Source organism: Lepidochelys kempii, chromosome 4 (genome assembly GCF_965140285.1).
Source record: "Lepidochelys kempii isolate rLepKem1 chromosome 4, rLepKem1.hap1, whole genome shotgun sequence".
Classification (NCBI taxonomy): Eukaryota; Metazoa; Chordata; order Testudines; family Cheloniidae; genus Lepidochelys; species Lepidochelys kempii.
In genome coordinates, this window is record NC_136383.1 from 111830686 (window position 1) to 111851307 (window position 20622).

The following is a 20622-nucleotide window of genomic DNA, read 5'->3' on the forward strand; positions in this document are numbered from 1 at the left end:
AAGTCACCGTCAATTTCAGAAGCTAAAGCAGCGACTACTTATTTTGGGATCTTCCTGTCTGTCTCTCTCAGGGTGTCCAAGCTATGGCGTGGAGGCCACTTTGTAGACTGTGAGGGTGACTGTTTGCTAAGAAGAACATTTTATATTTGATTCTGAACTGAAACCGTGGTCCCTGAGCTGTGCCTGGTGACTTTTAAATGGAAGAGTTGGAATTGGCCCTGTTGCTGCCTCTTCCCCAGCTACCTCCCACGGCCTCTCCTGCAGCCTCAGAAGTAGGTCTGGGGGGAGCTGGAAGTACTCTGAGAGCTGCTATCTCTTGCCTGCTTCAGCTGCTCAGCAGCTTCCCTGCTGGCCACCTGCTGCAATGCTGGGTAGGGCAATGAGCGTAGTTCTGGCTTTTCTGGTGCAGGCTTCCCTTCCAGGCTCTGAGAGAACAGGAAAGAAGCTCAGTTGGCTGTGCCAGAGCCTCAGGAAGTGCCTAGCAATGGAAGGCCCCTCACACAACCAGACAGGGCAGCCTGAGAGACGGAGGAACAGAGGAGAAGCTGTAACTGATTAATTGTGTGTCCCTGCCCTGGTACACTTCAGAGTACCTTGTGGGCTGCTATAATTGTATCATTTGGCAGCAGTCTTCTAAGAAAAACATTCCCACTGGGGATAGCCAGAGCACAGCTGTTCCAGCCACTTTTCCTTCCCTCCTCCCACACTCCCCTGTGTGCCAGGAAGAAATGGCTATGGCTCTTCCCTATGTATTCCCTACTCCAGGGAATCCCCAGCAGGGGACTTGCAGGTGGCTTCTGTTCCCTTTGCAACACCTGCGCTGGTTAAAGGGAGCGGAGCCGGGCTGAGAATCTGACCCAAAAAATGTATTGCGGCCCTCTTGACCTTTCTGAAACAATATGTTTGGCCGTCAGGCTGAAGAGGTGGGAAGCCAGTGTGGGCAGTATGTGTGTTTGTGTACAGTAACCGCACCTAAAATATCATCTCCTTTCTTTCATTTATTAGTGTAACAGCCACAGCAAGGTTTTCTGGTAACATACAGTGTTTGTAGACACATTTATACTATATAGTACTCTATACAGTATATACACATACTCTTGTTCAGTATCAGACACAGTTTAGGAATGATTTAAGCAATGTGGAGTATTGTGTGTTTCACTGTACACTATTGGGGCAAAGTGTGCAGTCTGCATGGTCAGGATCACTTGCACACTGAAGCAGCTGAACTGGCCTGTGATAAGACAAAAAAGAAACCCAAACATTAGTGGCTGTTTTGGATGTATGGTGTCATAACTCTATTGATCATTAAAAGCAGTTATCAAGTGCCACATGGAAGTCAAAGTACACGTTACATAGTTCTGAGTCCATGAGATCTCCTTTCTTAAGGTGATATAAATTTCTGCACAGACACAGCTAGGATGTTTTCTCCTTACTGCAGTCTACCACTGATGCTTTTTCAGTAACACCTCTGAATAAATTTCAAACATACTTAGACTTGTGGGTTTGAAATTTCTTCACTGAACCAATTTTTTGGCTTATTAACAGAACATCATGTTGACTGGCTGACAAAAATAAGGATCATCCATCCATGCTATACTTGCTGTAAGTATTAAAAACCAAATGTGCAGCTGATTTAAATCAGCATAGCTCCATTTACAGTGGCTTCAGTGGAGCAATGCTGATTGCCAGCAGCTGAATATCTGGTCTGAAGAGTTTTACTGTACATTGAAAATACTACTACTTGCCCCCATTTCACCTAAAGTGGTCTAGTTAATTGTCGGTGTTGCTTTGGGCAGCTGGTTATTATTGATTGAGCTCTGATAGAAGCCCTAAATCATTATTGTCTTCCACCTTGGGGGGCCACTTCTGTAACCCACCAGTGAGTGTGTTACAGGTCCTCCTCTCCGCAAAGGATATGAGTTGTTACAACCCCCAACTACAGATCCTTGTTCTGTTAGCTCCAGCCATTGTAGTTTAATCCCCGGTGTTGGCCAGGGTTAGATTTACATGGGAACAAAGTGGATGCAAAATACTAAGACTCTCATTTGGCAGCATTTTACATCACAATAGTATAAATGACTCCACAAAGTGCTTATGAATCAGCCCCAGTAATGCATATTACAAAGAGGAAGAAATGGCTTTGTCTTCCAGAACGTTAAAATTTTAGTGCCAGATGATGCATTTGTCCAGTCATCCTCCTTTGCAAGCCAGTTAAAGATGACTAAAATTTAAATTATAAAACTCCCAATGGTTTATTGAAATGATTGTTTACTCAGGAAATATTCTAATCAATATACAAGTTCTGCTCTAAGGAAAGTTCTTCTTGATAAATAAGAATTATTCTTGTTCCTAGTTAACAACTTCACTCCCAGGACAGCACTGTCACTACCAAAAAATATTTCCTCCATTTGGATGAATCTGAATCAATATTAGAGAGTCTCAGCCTCTCTTTTTTCCCCCACCATCGCCATGAGCCCCTGAAAATGGATACCAGATTACTTCCATATTCTTCATCATGGCAACTGGAAGCAATGCCATTCCTCGCCAGTAGCCAGCTTGATGACTTGCAGGAATTGCCTATAATTCTTCCTCAAGCTCATGATAAGCATGGGAGAGGATCACTACAGGTAGAAAAAACTGTAGGACCCCGATGCATTCCCACCCTAATATGCACACACTGCAAACATGCTGTTGTGTCTGCAAGTGAAGTGATCACGTGGCTCTTGGAAATTCTCCCACCTTCCCTCCACAATTCCATGTAGTTGGCTGCAAGCAGCTGCAATGTTCAGGCAGCAGCAGCTTTGAGTGGTGCCAGTGGGTCCCCGCCCCCAGCATGCAGCCTTCTTCTGAGTAAGGGAATTGAGAGGGCAATCATAATAATTAATAATACTTAGCACTTCCAGCTATTGTTTCTCAGGCAAACCCTCCCCAAATAGATGGGCTATATAGCAGGTCCAGAAGGTCAACCAGCAATAAAGGAAGCAAATTCCACAGTCAGAGGCTAGCCCCTCAAAATGCAATGCCCCCGGCAGATCAAATCTAGGCATTATGACAAGTGGGAGCGCATCTCTTGTTTTCTACTGCCACGGCAGAGCGTTAGGGGAGGGATTGACTTTAGTAGCGAGGACTGAACCACAGAGGACTTGAAAGAGGAGCACCCGCAGCTTGAATTTGCCTACAAGTGGATTGGAAACGAGGGCAGTCTTTGGAGCAGAAGTGTAATATGAGTACTATTATGACATCAAACTGATGCCACTGATGTCATTTTCACAACGGCCACTGATACATTAGCATAATAAAACATGACCTATTTCCTTCAAAAAATATTCTGATTAGGAGGAAAACTGCCTCATTTTATACAAGTAGACTCCAACTCAAACCCAAAGCAGATAATTACCTATAATTATCCTCACAGGAGACACTCAAGTTTCGTTCCTCTAAGATGCTTTTTAACCTTGTTATAGAGCGACCTGTGCAGGACTCACTGAAAAGAAAAACCTCAGGTTGTTACATGTATCCTGCATGTGTATGAAGTTCACAATTGGCAGACGCAGGTGGATTTTACACTATGCTGCCTCATGCTGTCTGACCACACATTTGGTTAAATGTACCTCACTCCTGCCAGCTAATCCATGGCAGGAAGCCCTACTGCCTCTGTGAAGTCCAGTGGCATCAATGGAGCTCCGGGTGGTGGTGGGGTCTGACCACATGGATCAGGGCCTTACTGAGTACAATTCGAGGGTGACCATCACTCTCTCCTGCAAAAAGTCTTTGCATGGGGAGCTAACTGTGTTGTGAGAAATAATTCAATCCTTTTACACACCGGCAGGGCATGAGGACTGCAGAACTTGCCCATTCACAGCTGCTATTCTAGACCCTGTGCCCTACAGCCTCAGTGGGCTGATCTAAGGCTCACTGAAGTAAATGGAAAGCAACGTGATCAGGTCCTGTGTCTGTACAGTGGAGATGGGAGATTGGCGATATATTCATGGATGTAGGTCCCTACTCCAGATCCCTCTCCTGCAGTTGGCCATTCCATCTACAGCTCCCTCTGTGTATCCCTCCCAAAGAGTTTAAGTCGTGTGGAGGACCCTGTGCTGCTCCTCTTCATCAAGGTGAATTTCTCCCTGTCTGAATAAATTCCATTGCTAATTGTTAAATGCTATCCAACACCAGGATTGGTGCTAATTTCCAGTGTGATGTGTTCAGAGCCCACTGATGCATACAACACAAGGCCAAACTGAAAAAAAACCAAAACAGATGTCTGGGTTGGTCCACAAAATACACAAGTGCAGCTATAAATTAACATTTTTTCCCATCACAAACCATGTAATCAGCACTTGTCTGCACACCTGTCAATACATGTTTAGCAGGCAGTTTGCACATTTGCACCTGTGTGTGTATATTTTGCAGGTATAACTTAGTTGTCAGTTTCATGAAATTTGTATGTAAGGAATTCAGAATTCATAGCCAGTGAGGACTGTTCGGATCATCTAGACTGGCCTCCTATATAGCACAGGCCATAGAATTTCATTTTGCAATCCCTGCATGAAGTCCATGATCTAAGGGTGAGTTTCCCATTTGTTAAAACTGGAAAAAACAGAGAAACCTGGTTTCCTCTTGTGAGTCCTACGAACTGTTTGGGAGCTGTCTAGACCAAAGTATTAGCAGCTAACACAGCTATTAGTGCAGCAAAGCACAGGAAGAGCAGGGATTAGAAAAGCCAGGGAAGGAGACAGGGAGAAGCAAAGTGGTGCTGGCTGCCTCACACGTTCCCTGTCTGTAGCAGCACAGTCAGCCCTCCTGCTCATTTAAGGCTCCAGTGATGTGGAAGTGAAGAAAGTGTGTGTGTGGGGGGAGAGCCCCTGAGTGGAAGGAGATGCAAACTGTAATAAAAAAACATCAATCCCAGTGGCCCAGCATGTGAGACAGATCAGTGAGGTAGCAGGTCACGGGGCCAAATGCAGGACTGCCCCACAAAACACAGGCCAGTTGACAAACAGAAACAATCCTCCTCGTTCATAAGAGTTTCCTGAAGCTGTGGGCTGACACAACATGTGATGTGAATCAAATCAACATTCAGAGCTGACATGCCAGAGATGTTAATTGGATAGTGAAGGGGAAACTGCTGTGAGGGTGTTGGAGGGGCCTCAGCACAGGAGGAAAGTGTGGCTCTGGAGGGACTGAGCAGGCTGCCAGAGCATGAGGTAAGAGCTGCTCGGTCTCCGCTGAGGAGGGAAATGTGGGTCATTCTGCTGCTGGGATGCCCCTAGAGAAGGGAGCAAAAGCTATGCTGGTGGTACCAAGTAAGTGTGGACAGTGACCAGTACGATGGGGGAGGGGCATTCAGGGAGGCTGTGTGTCTCTGTCAAAGTGGTCATCAAGCAGTTAACGGTACGAAACTGTAGAAAAACCTGAGTGACTCTGGATTAAGTTTAGAAATGTGTGCAACAAGAGTGATGTAGTGGTGGGAGTCTGCTATAGACCACCGGACCAGGCGGATGAGGTGGATGAGGCTTTCTTCCGGCAGCTCACGGAAGCTACTAGATCGCACGCCCTGGTTCTCATGGGTGACTTTAATTTTCCTGATATCTGCTGGGAGAGCAATACAGCGGTGCATAGACAATCCAGGAAGTTTTTGGAAAGCGTAGGGGACAATTTCCTGGTGCAAGTGCTAGAGGAGCCAACTAGGGGGGGTGCTTTTCTTGACCTGCTGCTCACAAACCGGGTAGAATTAGTGGAGGAAGCAAAAGTGGATGGGAATCTGGGAGGCAGTGACCATGAATTGGTTGAGTTCAGGATCCTGACGCAGGGAAGAAAGGTAAGCAGCAGGATACGGACCCTGGACTTCAGGAAAGCAGACTTCGACTCCCTCAGGGAACGGATGGGTAGGATCCCCTGGGGGACTAACATGAAGGGGAAAGGAGTCCAGGAGAGCTGGCTGTATTTCAAGGAATCCCTGTTGAGGTTACAGGGACAAACCATCCCGATGAGTCGAAAGAATAGTAAATATGGCAGGCGACCAGCTTGGCTTAACGATGAAATCCTAGCGGATCTTAAACATAAAAAAGAAGCTTACAAGAAGTGGAAGGTTGGACATATGACCAGGGAAGAGTATAAAAGTATTGCTCGGGCATGTAGGAATGATATCAGTAGGGCCAAATCGCACCTGGAGCTGCAGCTAGCAAGAGATGTCAAGAGTAACAAGAAGGGTTTCTTCAGGTATGTTGGCAACAAGAAGAAAGCCAAGCAAAGTGTGGGCCCCTTAATGAATGAGGGAGGCAACCTAGTGACAGAGGATGTGAAAAAAGCTAATGTACTCAATGCTTTTTTTGCCTCTGTTTTCACTAACAAGGTCAGCTCCCAGGCTGCTGCGCTGGGCATCACAAAATGGGGAAGAGATGGCCAGCCCTCTGTGGAGATAGAGGTGGTTAGGGACTATTTAGAAAAGATGGACGTGCACAAGTCCATGGGGCCGGACGAGTTGCATCCGAGAGTGCTGAAGGAATTGGCGGCTGTGATTGCAGAGCCGTTGGCCATTATCTTTGAAAATTCGTGGCGAACGGGGGAAGTCCCGGATGACTGGAAAAAGGCTAATGTAGTGCCAATCTTTAAAAAAGGGAAGAAGGAGGATCCTGGGAACTACAGGCCAGTCAGCCTCACCTCAGTCCCTGGAAAAATCATGGAGCAGGTCCTCAAAGAATCAATCCCGAAGCACCTGCATGAGAGGAAAGTGATCAGGAACAGCCAGCATGGATTCACCAAGGGAAGGTCATGCCTGACTAATCTAATCGCCTTTTATGATGAAATTACTGGTTTTGTGGATGAAGGGAAAGGAGTGGATGTATTGTTTCTTGACTTTAGCAAAGCTTTTGACACGGTCTCCCACAGTATTCTTGTCAGCAAGTTAAGGAAGTATGGGCTGGATGAATGCACTACAAGGTGGGTAGAAAGTTGGCTAGATTGTCGGGCTCAACGGGTAGTGATCAATGGCTCCATGTCTAGTTGGCAGCCGGTGTCAAGTGGAGTGCCCCTGGGGCTGGTTTTGTTCAATATCTTCATAAATGATCTGGAGGATGGTATGGATTGCACTCTCAGCAAATTTGCGGATGATACTAAACTGGGAGGAGTGGTAGATACGCTGGAGGGGAGGGATAGGATACAGAAGGACCTAGACAAATTGGAGGATTGGGCCAAAAGAAATCTGATGAGGTTCAATAAGGATAAGTGCAGGGTCCTGCACTTAGGACGGAAGAATCCAATGCACCGCTACAGACTAGGGACTGAATGGCTAGGCAGCAGTTCTGTGGAAAAGGACCTAGAGGTGACAGCGGATGAGAAGCTGGATATGAGTCAGCAGTGTGCCCTTGTTGCCAAGAAGGCCAATGGCATTTTGGGATGTATAAGTAGGGGCATAGCGAGCAGATCGAGGGACGTGATCGTTCCCCTCTATTCGACATTGGTGAGGCCTCATCTGGAGTACTGTGTCCAGTTTTGGGCCCCACACTACAAGAAGGATGTGGATAAATTGGAGAGAGTCCAGCGAAGCGCAACAAAAATGATTAGGGGCCTAGAACACATGACTTATGAGGAGAGGCTGAGGGAGCTGGGATTGTTTAGTCTACAGAAGAGAAGAATGAGGGGGGATTTGATAGCTGCTTTCAACTACCTGAAAGGGGGTTCCAAAGAGGATGGCTCTAGACTGTTCTCAATGGTAGCAGATGACAGAACAAGGAGTAATGGTCTCAAGTTGCAGTGGGGGAGGTTTAGATTGGATATTAGGAAAAACTTTTTCACTAAGAGGGTGGTGAAACACTGGAATGCGTTACCTAGGGAGGTGGTAGAATCTCCTTCCTTAGAGGTTTTTAAGGTCAGGCTTGACAAAGCCCTGGCTGGGATGATTTAACTGGGAATTGGTCCTGCTTCGAGCAGGGGGTTGGACTAGATGACCTTCTGAGGTCCCTTCCAACCCTGATATTCTATGATTCTATGAACTGGGTGACTTCATCCCCGTGCTCCACCCCTCCTTTACTTCCTGTTTGGTCAGTGGGGAAGTCCCCTGCCTTCTCCTCTGGTTGTGATGCTGTTGAGTAAAAGCAGTAAGTTTCTAGCCTGCAGTCCTGTCAGGAGACTTTTTGTTGCACTACTAAGTGGCACCTTTACAAAGGCTGGGTTTGGGGAGAGGCAGCAGCATTGGGAGGGGTGAAGGGTGTGTGTAAGGAGGGGTCAGTGCAGGTGTAGAGATATGCTGTTGTGGTTTATGTAGGGTTACCAACCCTGCCAGTGTCGCTGGGAGTTTCCTGGAATCAGGCCCTATCTCTTGGAGGCTACTGATGCCAAACAGGGATATTTTAGGATGCTAAAAGTCCAGTGGCACAGCAGGGATAAGGCAGGCTCCTTGTCTGCCCTGGCCCTGGGCCGCTCCCGGAAGCAGCTGACATGTCTCTGACCCCTGGTGGGGAAGGAAGGGGAAAGCAGGGGGTCTCAACGCTTGGGGGGTGGGCAGTGCACAGACTCCACAACTCCCATTGGTCGGGAACTGCAGCCAATGGAAGCTCCAAGGGCGCCACTTGCAGTGCACAGAGCCCCCTTCCCCAGGAGCTGCAGGTTGGAGCCACCCCAGGTAAGCGCCTCCTGGCTGGAGCCTGAACCCCTTTCTGCGCTCCAGCCCTGAGCCCCCTCCCACACCCAACTCCCTCCCACAGCTTGCACCCCAAACCTCCCCCTGTCCCAGCCCTGAGCCCCCCCACACCCAAACTCCCTCCCATAGTTTGCACCCTGCACCCCAACCCAGGCTCAGCCTGGAGTCCCCTCCCACAGTCCAAACCCCTTGGCCCCAGCCCAGAGCCTGGACCCCAACCCCGTGTCCCAGCCCGGTGAAAGTGAGTGTGGGTGGGAGAGAGTGAGCAACGGCGGGAGGGGGGATGGAGTGAATGGGGTGGTGCCTCGGAGAAGGCGTGGGGCAAGGGTGGGGCAACAGTGTTTGGGTCTGTGTGATCCCACAGTTGGCAACCCTAGGTTTATGGAGTCTCTAGAGCCCCTCTACGGAATTTGTCTGTCCTGTGTGTCACTTGCCCCTCGTGGTTTGATTTTAGAAATCTGGATGTTTTGGGTTCTCTTAAAATAATGTTTATCTTGCTTTGGGGCTGAGCCCTTTGTGACCAGATGAATTCATTTGTTAGAATGCTTCCTGCTTATTCCCAGTCACGTCTCCCAGTTAATGGCCAGACACTCTAGTGGACTTAAGTAGTAAGCAGAGGTCCTCAACTGGTGGAAAGGCTTCCAAGGCTCAATTCTAATCTGTGTACTACTGGTGAAAATCAGGAGTAAGTAAATGGAGTTACTCTGTATTTACACCAGAGCAACTGAGATCAGAGGGCCAGATTCAGACACATTGCAGGCATGCTGTGCCAGTGCATCAGTGCAAAGTGTGCACTCAAGGATCCATGTAGAAGATCCCCCTTGCCGACAGAGGACCCTCACAGGCTGCATCACCTTCCACTCTAAGTGCAAGGTGCATTTCTTTGACTGCCTTCTCTAACATAAACGTACAGGAATGTATGTAATATAAAATTAAAATTCCAAAACAAAACACTCTGTCGTATGTACTTCTCCCCCTGTGGAGAGGATGAGAGAGCAGATGAGTGACAGATGTTAGTCATGTCACTTAATGCACTACTGGAAGGTGCTCAGATACTATGGTGATGAGCTCTTTATAAAACCTATATAGAATAGAAATTCTCTGGTGACTTATGGGCACTGTCTGGTATGAATAGTTAAAAATAAACATTTAAATTGTGGTTCTATTATTAAAAATTACTTGGCAAAACATGGCTTCATGGTTACTGTGCACTGATTGCCTCTCAGTGACCTGCAGAGCATATTTGCTCGGTTTCCATGTAAAAAGATGCTTTCCAACTGCACAGATCTGCTAACTCAGCCAAACTGTGCTCTTTATGTCTGAGCACTACACAGATCTGTTGGGCCTCCGTAGGATTGCACAGAAGTAAAGAGGTACAGAATTTGAAGACAACAGTGTTGCGGAGATAACTATATCCAATTGCAAGGCTAACAGAAAGGAAACAGTTTTGCTCTTCCAGAGCTGTATTGGCTCAGCAGAGCTGGCAGTAATAATAATAATAATTTCATAAAAAGTGGTAAAAATCTTACTATTTCTACTAAAGTAAGTAGCTAATTGCATTCAAGGAGCAAAGTTGATGGGTAAGAGAGTGCTATTTTTAGTCATGTTTCAGAATTGCACTGCACTTTAAATTATAGAAACAAAGCATCTCACGCTATTTTGTACTAGCAAACTTTACCTTGGAGGTCCACCGATGTTCTGCATAAGCCAAATCTGCACTGTAGAAACTTTGTCTGGGTCTAAGTTAAAGATCTCAACGCTTCCAAAAATGCTGTAAGAATGCGAGCATGAAAAAGCAACACATCTTAGTTTTAGAACAAGATAAACAAAGTGTTTTCCAGTCACTACTACATACTCATATGAGTTATCGTTATTCCCAATGGAGAGAACGTGTAATTTTCCCATGGGATTTTCATGGACTATTTAATTTGTGGTAAAGGAATTTCCCCCCATTTTCATTCAGCTCTATTGAGAGCCTTTGGAGCTGTTTGCAGAATGAAACAGTCTGAGGTTCTTTCATTCCTAATGATTTTTCTCTTGTCTGGATTACCAGTGCCTCCCACTGCTAAAGGGGAAAAAAAACCTTTCCGCTTGTGCTAACCACAAGTTTCTTCATCCCACAGAGTTAGCAGAGGCAGCACCTCCTGTCAGTCACTGAAAGTATGTACTATCTCTGGGGGAGCATAACCCAAGAAATCCACTCTGAGGGTAGTTATATATGTCGGTTATGTGAGTGTAATATAGCGGAGGAGTTCATTTTGGGCTTACTGCATAAAGTTCTGTGGATTGTGGCCATTTTCAGAAAAAAATCCAAATCAAATGCATCAGAAGATGCATAATAGAATGGCTAGATCCTCAGCAAGTGTAAATTCGCATAGCTCCATAGAAGTCAACAGAGCAACACTGATTTAGCAAAGCTGAAGAAGATCTGGCCCTATAAGTCTCCAGTCTTGCACTGGGATTTACTATCACAGACACCTGCACCAGTACACATTCCCGAAGTGAGTGGTAAGATAGAGCCACAGGCAATGACCGATTAAGTAGATACCTGTTACTTCTGAATGCTCCAGCATCTATTGATCCATTGAGCATCACTTGAACCACACCACATGCTCCTTCTGCAAACTAAACAAAGCAAATGTACATTGTACTTTAGCATTACATGAAACACAGGGTCAGATCCTTAGCTAGAGTAAATCAGCATAGCTCTTTTGACTTCAGTACAGCTGCACAAATGTTTACCAGCTCAGGATCTGGGTTCACTATTTTACCAGAAGATTCCAGTGAAAATAAAAGGCCACATCTTCTGTCACTGGTGCAAAGTTACCTAAAAGCTACGTTGACCAACCGCAACTGGATAACCCCATGTAGGGAGATCCTGTGATGGTGTAAAGCTGGCATAACAGCTCCTGTGCCACAGTTTTCCTGGCTGCTGGTGTAGAGGACATTGCTGCGACTTCCTTGAGCCCTGGCTTCTGTGTCAGACCATGTGTCTACTGGCAGCCAGTGCAAATTAGAGCAGCCCTCAGGCTGCTTAATTTATGCTGGGGAACTAACTGTGACCAACTGTGATCTGAATAGCAACTGGCAAAGGGTTCACTGTTCTGTAGTAGCAACTTCTGTCAGGCCTGACAAACTGACTACACGTAACACACGATCCTTTTTGGATAAATACTGTGAAAGCATGTGAAATATCTAATAATGAGGTATCTTATGCCATACTGAACCACATAACTCTTGAGGGATGGATGGATGAATGATATGTAAGCAGTTGTATATATGTACTGAAAATATATTTTTAGAGTCTGTGTCCCAGGTAGCATTGACAAACCAGTTTTGCTAGACACCTGTCTGCCTAGGTCCTTATGTAGATTAAGCATTATAAGCCAACACAATAGAAACCTGGTTTGAATATGGAGTCAACACAAGTCTGTGAGGGCAACTTGGAGCCAGCACACTAGGAAAGGAATCATAGGGGCCATCCTGACTCTGGAGGCAAAACAAGGAGTTTGGGGAAATATAAGGAGACTTTGGTATCCATCACTGAGTGAGCAAGAAGGACAGTGTCTTTTGCATTTGTGAAAGGTGGATCCCAGCCATGCTGGTTGGTGATGCTGGGAGATTGCCTTCGGTGAGAAACTACTTGAGACAAAGATTTTAGCCTGTTAAAGGTTAAATATAGTCTCTAAGACGGGTGTTATACTTTTATAAGACGGGTGTTATACTTTTTGTTTTACATATAACCATTTTTGTTTCTAATATCCTTACTCAGTGTCTCCTAAATCTTCAGATTTGATGATAAATTTAAATTACCTTTGATTTAGCAGGAAGAACCTCAACAGAATAGAGTTAAATAAGCATTCTGTAAGGCCCCAATTCAGCAAGGTACTGAAGCACATGCATCACTTTAAGCATATGGAGTCTCATTGAAGTCAATGGGGCTACTCATGTGCTTCAAGTTAGGCACCTACCTGTACACCTTGCTGAATCAGGGCTTCACATAGGAGTTCTTCTCGTTATGTTAAAAAGGTACAAGGAGGCGCTCATTCTCTCAGTCAAGCTCTACAGCAGTTTTCAGCATGCTTTTAGCATGCAGAGGTTTAAAAAGTCATTCATTTTAGCAATTGTGATCTTGTGTATTTGTATGAGGGAATGATTCCTATGATTATATTATGGTTGGTTAATGTTTGTTAAGCACTAATTGTGCTTGGTGCTGTTTGACACAAATATCAAGATGATCACTGATGGAGGGACGCATTCAAGTAAGAACAAGAATGCCCAAATTATTGTGACATTAAATGTTGTGTGAAACATGAGACCTTGTGAAAGTCTTGGGAAACCTGTATTTCCAAAAACACATGGCACAACTTTCAATTCATAATAGTCTAATCGGTGTTCAAATTTGACCATTCAATGTCTTTGGTGAAACCTGAGAGGAAAATGGCTTTTTGAGTAATTTGTGGCATCACTCCTAACAGTTTGGGAGGAATTCACATCAGACCACTGAGCTGATCAGACTGTGTTCAAAGGTTTAACTGTTAACTACTTTTTCCTTTGCTGTATTTCTTTCATTGTTATAAACATGAATATTTTGATTAAAATTATTGTTCCAGGATGTAACTGATTATGATAAAAATATAGGGGGAAAAAAAAGAGTACTGGCCATTAAAGTGGGGAGCCGTGGTTAAAAGGCCCCAATCCTGCAATTGGATCTGTGTAGGCAGCCTTCTGTGTCTGCACAGAGTCCCACTGAAATCAATGCATCTTACAAAGGCTCAGGGATTCACACGCATGGATTTGGTTGTGGGATCAAAGCCTTTGTTTTCTAGCCAATGGAACAGACATATCAGACAAATTTGGATGTTCAACATTTTAGCCCCAGATTTCCACAGTCTGGGTGAAACCCTGTCCCACTTAAGTCTATTGGAGTTTTGCTATTGACTTGCTTGGGGCCAAGTTTTTACTCTTTAAACATCCCCAACCCCCAAAGGAACAATAAATTCTAACTGTGATCCTGGAGAAGTTGCTATATAATCCTTACCATCTTGGATGCCATTTTCCAGTACACAGAACTAGGGTTGCTCTCACATTCACTCCATTTTGGACAAGATTCATAGTTAATTCCTAAATAAATATATGATGCAGAATAACTAAGATTAGAGAAGAAATTGTCAGACACTTTAATACTGCCTGCAGTGCTGAATAAGAATGGCAAAAATAAACATTTGCACCCAATGATGAGCTGCCAAAATCTTAACAACGGGTTCCCTCCGCATGCCACGAGGGGGTCATTGCCCACCCCCATCCCCTGGGATTCCTGCCCCATCCAACCCGCCCCCCCCAGGACCCCTGCCCCATCCACCCCTGCCAGAACCGGGCAGGAGGTCTTGTGGGCCACTGTAGTGGGTGCCCACCCCACCCCTAAGAGCCAGAGGCACCTGCTGGGGGGCGAGGTGGGGAGTCCTGGAGGTGCTTACCTGGGGCAGCTCCCAGGAAGTATCCGGCAGGTCCCTCTGGCTCCAAGGGGCGGGGAGTGTAGCTGGGGGGGAGCAGGGGAAGCGGCCACTCCCCCACTGATCACATCAAAAGTGGCGTCTTAGGCGCCGACTGCCTGGGTGCTCTGGGGCTGGAGCACCCACGGGGAAAAATTGGTGGGTGCAGAGCCCCCCCCGGCAGCTCCCCGCCCGGCCCCAGCTCACCTCACCTCCGCTCCGCCACCTCCCCTGAACATGCCGCCCTGCTCTGCTTCTCCACCCCCACTCCCGGCTTCCTGCGAATCAGCTGTTCGGCAGGAAGCCGGGGAGGGCTGAGAAGCAGGCCGCGGCTTCCCACACAGGCCGAGGGTGGCGGAGGTGAGCTGGGGCGGGGAGCGATTCCCCTGCGCGCCCCGCCTCCCCGGGTTACCTGCTGCGGCACGGGCGGCCCTCCTCGCACCACCCTGCACCAGCTCACCTCCACCTCCCTGGGCCTGAGTGGGAAGCCGCAGCCTGCTTCTCAGCCTGCCCCAGCTTCCCGCGCGAACAGCTGACTCGTGGAAGCCTGGGGGGGTGGAGAAGCAGAGCGGGGCGGCGCAGTCAGGGGGAGGAGGCGGAGCAGAGGTGAGCTGGGACCGGTGGGGCGGGGAGCTGGAGCACCCATGGAGTTGGCGCCTAAGGCGCCACTTTTGGCCAGTTAAATTTAGAAGCCCTTTTAACCAGTTCTGAAAGGGCTTCTAAATTTAACAACCAGTTCTAGTGAACCGGTGCGAACCAGCTCCAGCTCACCACTGATTGCACCCCATCACAGCAACAGGCTTAGGCGGAAAATGTTCTGAGGGGGAGATTAAGTTGTTTCAATGAGGCATTTACAGTCCCCTTATGCAAATGATTCCAGCAATGTTGTTCCTGGTCAGCCTGAGCAGGAAGAACGTGCGTGGGGTGGGGGGGTGTCTTTGCAAATGCTCACTGAGCATGCTCAGAAGTGACACTTCCCACATAATTTTTATTTTGTTTTTTATAAATTTCCCTCAAATTTGGGGAGAGATTCTTACGTCTCTATTCATTCTTAGGCCCTTAGCCTGAACCCCCTTATATCTACATGGGGCCCCAATGACTTCTGTGCAAGTGCAGGAGTCTGCCTGAATGGAGCATATTGCAGGACTGGGGCCTTAGTTTACAAGTGGTCCCACTGGAATCACAGTAGGTTGCCGATTACTGTAAATAAGGGGGGCAATATGTAGCCTTTAGCTAGACGTGAGCACTGGTCACATGCCAAGTTTGATGTCCCTAGACTAAGCTCTTTTTGTCCTACTGGGAGCTAAGAAGTGTTGATAAAATTAAGCTGAAAATGGGTGTGTGTTTTTACTTTTCCATAACTGAGGCAGGGTAGAAAGGATCAACAGTTGTTTTGGGCTGAAACCAAGAATGAAAAGTATCCTCTCCAAAAGAGATTTTATCTTATTTTAGAAATTTGTGGCTGAAAAAGAACCTGGAGTTATAATCATTATATTAATTTTGTTTGTTTGTTTTTTTAAAAAGGAATCCTTACCTGGACTAAAAGGGTTTCCACACCATGAGACCCCGTCAGCTATATAGCCCAGCAAGGTGTCCTCCAGAGTGAGGAAGTTGTGATTGGTTTTTGTATAACGATGAACAAGGTCATTTGTCTTGCTCCAAAATAATGACTGTGAGGGAAAGAAATGGCATTAATATGAGAGCTGGTCAGGAAATTTTTTTGTTTTGTTTTTTCCTGAAAAAGTTTTGATGATGAAAATGTTTGTTTTCATTTATATTTTGTGGGTTTTTTGTCAAAAGACCAAAAACTGAATATTTTAAAATATATAAAAATTCCAGTGGGATTTCTAAGGAAAATAGAAATTTTCAGGGAAAAAAAATTAATTTGGTTGGGGAAAACAATTTTCCACTGAAAAAACATTTTGAAGGAAACTTTTTAACCAGCTCTAATTGCTGTCACTCCTCCATTTCTGCATGCATTTCAACCGCACCTGAGCAATAAAAAGCCGTGTGCCTCTAACTGCATGGCTGTTCTTACACAGAGCTTCTCTTCTAAATAGCAATAACGGCCACAATGATTTTCCCATCATGGCCCAAAAATTTTTCCCTAGAAGGAATGATCTGTGATCTTCATCACGGACCTATAATGAACAGGATTCTCTTGTTCTAAAAGAAGTAGCTTTGGGAGTAATGTTATCTCAAGCCTGCAGTCAGAGTACCTGTAGGTATTTGAGGGTTACTCATGATTGCCATCATTATTATTATTTGTGTTACCATAGTGCCAAGCAGCCCTCGTATTGGCCCAGGACCCCGTTGTGCTAGAGGTACTTTACAAACACAGAACAAAGCAAAGAATCTTCATTGTACTAGCATGTACGGACAAGCAGTCCCTACCCAGACAGCTCATCACACACAAATATTGTTACCTTGTTACAGGGGATAGTATGACTCGCCAAATCCAGTAACGGCTGATAATCTTCTGTTGTAATATTACATGGGTTCTTGTAAATAAATGCCTTTTGCATTGTTTCCCATATTTTTTGGCAATCTTTGTCTCTGTCAAAAGGTTAAAATATAGTTAATGGGAGAGCAACCGTTTAAAAAACAGGTAATCATCCAGAATCATCGTTCTTTTTCTGTGAGTTGCTACTGTGTTACGAAGAGAAAATAAATAGTGGGGGAGGGGCTTACGAAAGGATCCCCTCCCTTCTGGTGTGTTTAGAAAGTCTGGCCGACAGTGCCTAAAGTGCTTCTCTCTCATTTAGGCACCAAAATAAATAGCCAGATTTTCAACAACAACAAAACCCCTCAGCATGTTGAGTATATGCTGGATGCTGAGTAATTTTGAAAATCAGCCCTCTCTCTGTCTCGCCCTGTTTTAGGGATTTTATGCTGCGGCCCATCACTGTAGTCACTGAGCACCTTCCATGCTTCGCTGCCTAGAAGGGAGTGGAATTCTTTTGAAAATTTGGCCCCAGTTGTCAGTGCTGCGCACTTGAACATTTGGTCCTGAGTTCTTTCAAATATCTGACTCCACACAAATCGAGGGTCCAGATTCTACCCTCCTCATTCCTGCTGAGTAGTGCTGTGAGTTGTCCCACTGCAGTCAGTTGGACGGGTCACAAAGTCAGTGACTGCTCATCCTGAGCAGCAAGGGTGGCAGAATCTAGCCTGGAGATTGAACACTTTGTGGTACAGAGAAGTTGAATAATATTGCCGGTGTAGATATGTCAGTGGTGCCCAAAGCTTTTGTCATGCCCCCCTTACCAGTAATGTAATCTGTCTGCGCCCCGCCCCCTCCATTACTGCACAGCTGGCTCAGCAGAGGAGGATGGGCTGGGGGCTGAACTGGGGAAGGGGGAAGAGCTGGGGCTAGAGGCAGAGCTGGGCTGGGGGTGGAGGGGGAATGAGGGCAGAGCTGGGCTGAGGGCAGAATGGGGCTGCAGCTGGGCTGGAGCTGAGGAGGGGACAGAGTGGAGCCAGGGGTGCTGGAACAATTGTTATAGTGGGGGTGCTGAGAGCCTTTGACCCAAACTGTCAACCCTGTATATAATGGAAACCACTTCAAGCCAGGGGGTGTGGCAGCACCCCCTGCACCCCTAGTTCCAGCACCTCTGAGTGGAGCTGTGGCTGGAGCCAGAGCTGGGCGGGATGCGGCGCGGCATCTGGGGCCGGAGCAGGGCTTGGTGGCGCTCCCTCTCTATCTCCCGTGGGAGCTGACCTGGGCCCTGCCATGTGTGCGCCCCATCCCCCAAATGTTCCTCCATGCCCCCCAGTTTGGGGATTAATGAGATATGTAGATCTTCTGGTAAGGTGAAAATCAGCCTGTGAACCTTCCCAAGAGGAGACCTACATAGGTAGCATCAGTAATTTTATCCCCCAAAAAAGGAAGAAACCCTATAAGTATTTAGGGCCTGATTCTAGTAACACACCAATTTTACAATGGTTTTATACCTGTTTACTTCAGTGGAATTACATGAGTTACCTGTTCTCCAACTTTTCAGCATCCTCTTATCTGCAGTACTGATTCTGGCCTTCTTGTTTGCACTGAAGTCAGGACTAACTCCACTGAAGTGAATGGAATTACACTGATGTAAACCTGATACATGCGGGAGGGTGCACAACCAAGTTGTCTGTGTCTAGCTTTGTTGCTTAAGCCATTGGCCTATCAGCTAAGTCATCAGTATGGGAAACACAACAAGCGAATGCTGACAGATGCTGAGAGTTTCTCCTGTATTGCTAAACGGTAATTCATTGCACTGTGCCAGGCTGAGGTCATTTTTCAATATGTAGGCTTGGAGTGACATTTCTGAGACTTTTGTTGAGCTCCAGTGAAATGCTACTCTGTTCCATTTCTAAATCTTCACTATGTGAGTCTTGCTGATACTCTTGGGACTAATCAGCACCATCTGTTCTGTTGTATTTGAGGTATTGAATTAAGCTAATTAATTAAGCTAACACTTGTGGACAAACATCAACTCTCAATTCTTGTCCATCTAGTATATTTTTTCCATGTTGTCCCTGGTGGATGGAATACCCTTCCTTCTCTGCTCTGCCAAGGCACCAGCCCCTTGACATTTAAATTCCTTCTTGAAAACTCACCTCTTTCGTGCTGTTCATCATAAGTTAGTCAGTAATAGTCACAATGCGGTAGCTTTATGTTGGTGCTTTTTATGAAAATTAAAAAACACCTGAATTGAGTCACCTTGAGATAAGCATGTCCAAACTGAGCAACTGCATAACTGTAACGCTGTGACCTTTATCCTTTCCTGACTCACCCCTTCTCCATTATTTCTCACCACCACTCAGTGTCCCCCATGCAAAAGCTCTTCTAAGAAGGACTGGTTGTATATTTCCCCCACCACCACCACTTCTGTGAAGTGCCTAGTACTCCTCTGGGCAGTATAAAATTATACTGGCTGGTTAACTTGGAGAGGTGCCATTTATTTTAAGGAACTTGCACCACTGACAGCTCTACAGCATTGTTACCAGCGGATATCATGGGGACTATGCAGTTTGGTATTTGGTCATGGTGTGATTGTCAAAAATAGTCCTAAGTGGCCTAAGGAATGTAACACCATGATGATACTTTTCATCCAAGGATTTCAAAGCACTTTACAAACACACTATTGAATTAAGCTATACAACAGCTCTGTGATGTAGGGAAGAATTATCACTATTTCCCAAGTCAATCTAGGCTTTTATATGGTGCCGATCTGAGTATTAGATGGGCAAACTGAGACACACAGTGTTGATTTCCGCAAGAACACACACTACCTCATTTCTGTGCTCTTTACACTAGACAGCACTGCTTCCATGCCATTTGAAAAATAGGTGTATAGTCAGTTCACAGTCAATAGCACAATCTGAGAAAAAACATAGCCAGCAAGGACAGGGGAAGAGACCAAAGGATAGCAGTACTGGGTACATGATTCCATCCAAAGCCAATGGCAATTTGAAGAAATGCACTAGTAAATTTTGGGCTAAGCACCAGTAACTTACAATTTGCTGTCCCCCACATGCTATACACTCTGCAGCAGCCTTAGGAGAATAAAATTCCCCCAAGCAAGCCACTAACCTTCAGTTTCTCCATCTGCAAAATGGGGATAATACTAAGATACCTATCTCAGAAATTACCTACCAGTTGCCCATCAATATAAAGAAAGCCTGATGTAGAAATCAAACGTTTGTAGTGTTGTTGTAACCACACTGTCATCAAAATATGAGAGAGAAAAGGTAGGTGTGGGAACATCCTTTATTGAATCAAATCCTGTTGGTGGAAGGTACAGGCTTTCAAACTTCACAGAGCTGAAAGAAGAGCTCTGTGAAGCTCAAAAGCTTGTACCTTCCACTCAGTTATTGCGTCATCTACTTTGTGTCTCTTATAGAAATTAGAGACATATTGAAACTACTCCTAAGCTGAGGCATGTGCATAACAGCTGGAGGATGATAACCTAAACAGTTTCCTGTCATGACTTTCTTCAGTGCAGCAGAAGTTGCCTTGTCTTCATGTGCACGCAATGGTTATCCCAAACTGAAAGGCACACAGTTAGACATACCGTAGGAGGGGAAATCAGATGATTGCTTAAGTCCAGTTCCTATCGGAAACTTAAAAAGAAAAGGAGTACTTGTGTCACCTTAGAGACTAACAAATTTATTAGAGCATAAGCTTTCATGAGCTACAGCTCACTTCATCGGATGCATACAGTGGAAAATATAGTGGGGAGATTTTATATAGACAGAGAACATGAAACAATGGGTGTTACCATACAGACTGTAACAAGAGTGATCAGGTAAGGTGAGCCATTACCAGCAGGAGAGCAGGGGGAGGAGAAGGGTGAAGAGGGGAACTTTTTGTAGTGATAATCAAGGTGGGCGATTTCCAGCACTTTACAAGAACAGTAGGAGGGAAAATAAACAAGGGGAAATAGTTTTACTTTGTGTAATGACACATTCACTCCCAATCTCTATTCAAGCCTAAGTTAATTG

General features: G+C 45.8%; 1 protein-coding gene across 2 annotated transcripts in view; it reads right to left on the bottom strand.

Annotated features, from left to right (window-relative positions):
* Nucleotides 1-989: 989 nt before the first annotated feature.
* The window catches only part of CD38 (CD38 molecule), a 30053-nt gene continuing 10420 nt past the window's right edge, over nucleotides 990-20622 (bottom strand). The window contains exons 2-8 of one of the 2 annotated variants that reach the window (XM_073340122.1): nucleotides 16560-16689; nucleotides 15668-15803; nucleotides 13683-13765; nucleotides 11190-11266; nucleotides 10320-10412; nucleotides 3398-3484; nucleotides 990-1231 (exon numbers count right to left, since the gene is read on the bottom strand). In XM_073340122.1, the coding sequence (XP_073196223.1) occupies nucleotides 1156-1231; nucleotides 3398-3484; nucleotides 10320-10412; nucleotides 11190-11266; nucleotides 13683-13765; nucleotides 15668-15803; nucleotides 16560-16689 (682 nt within the window). In that variant the 3' untranslated portion in view covers nucleotides 990-1155. The remainder of the gene's footprint in view (nucleotides 1232-3397; nucleotides 3485-10319; nucleotides 10413-11189; nucleotides 11267-13682; nucleotides 13766-15667; nucleotides 15804-16559; nucleotides 16690-20622) is intronic. The other variant, XM_073340123.1, reaches the window with a different exon arrangement.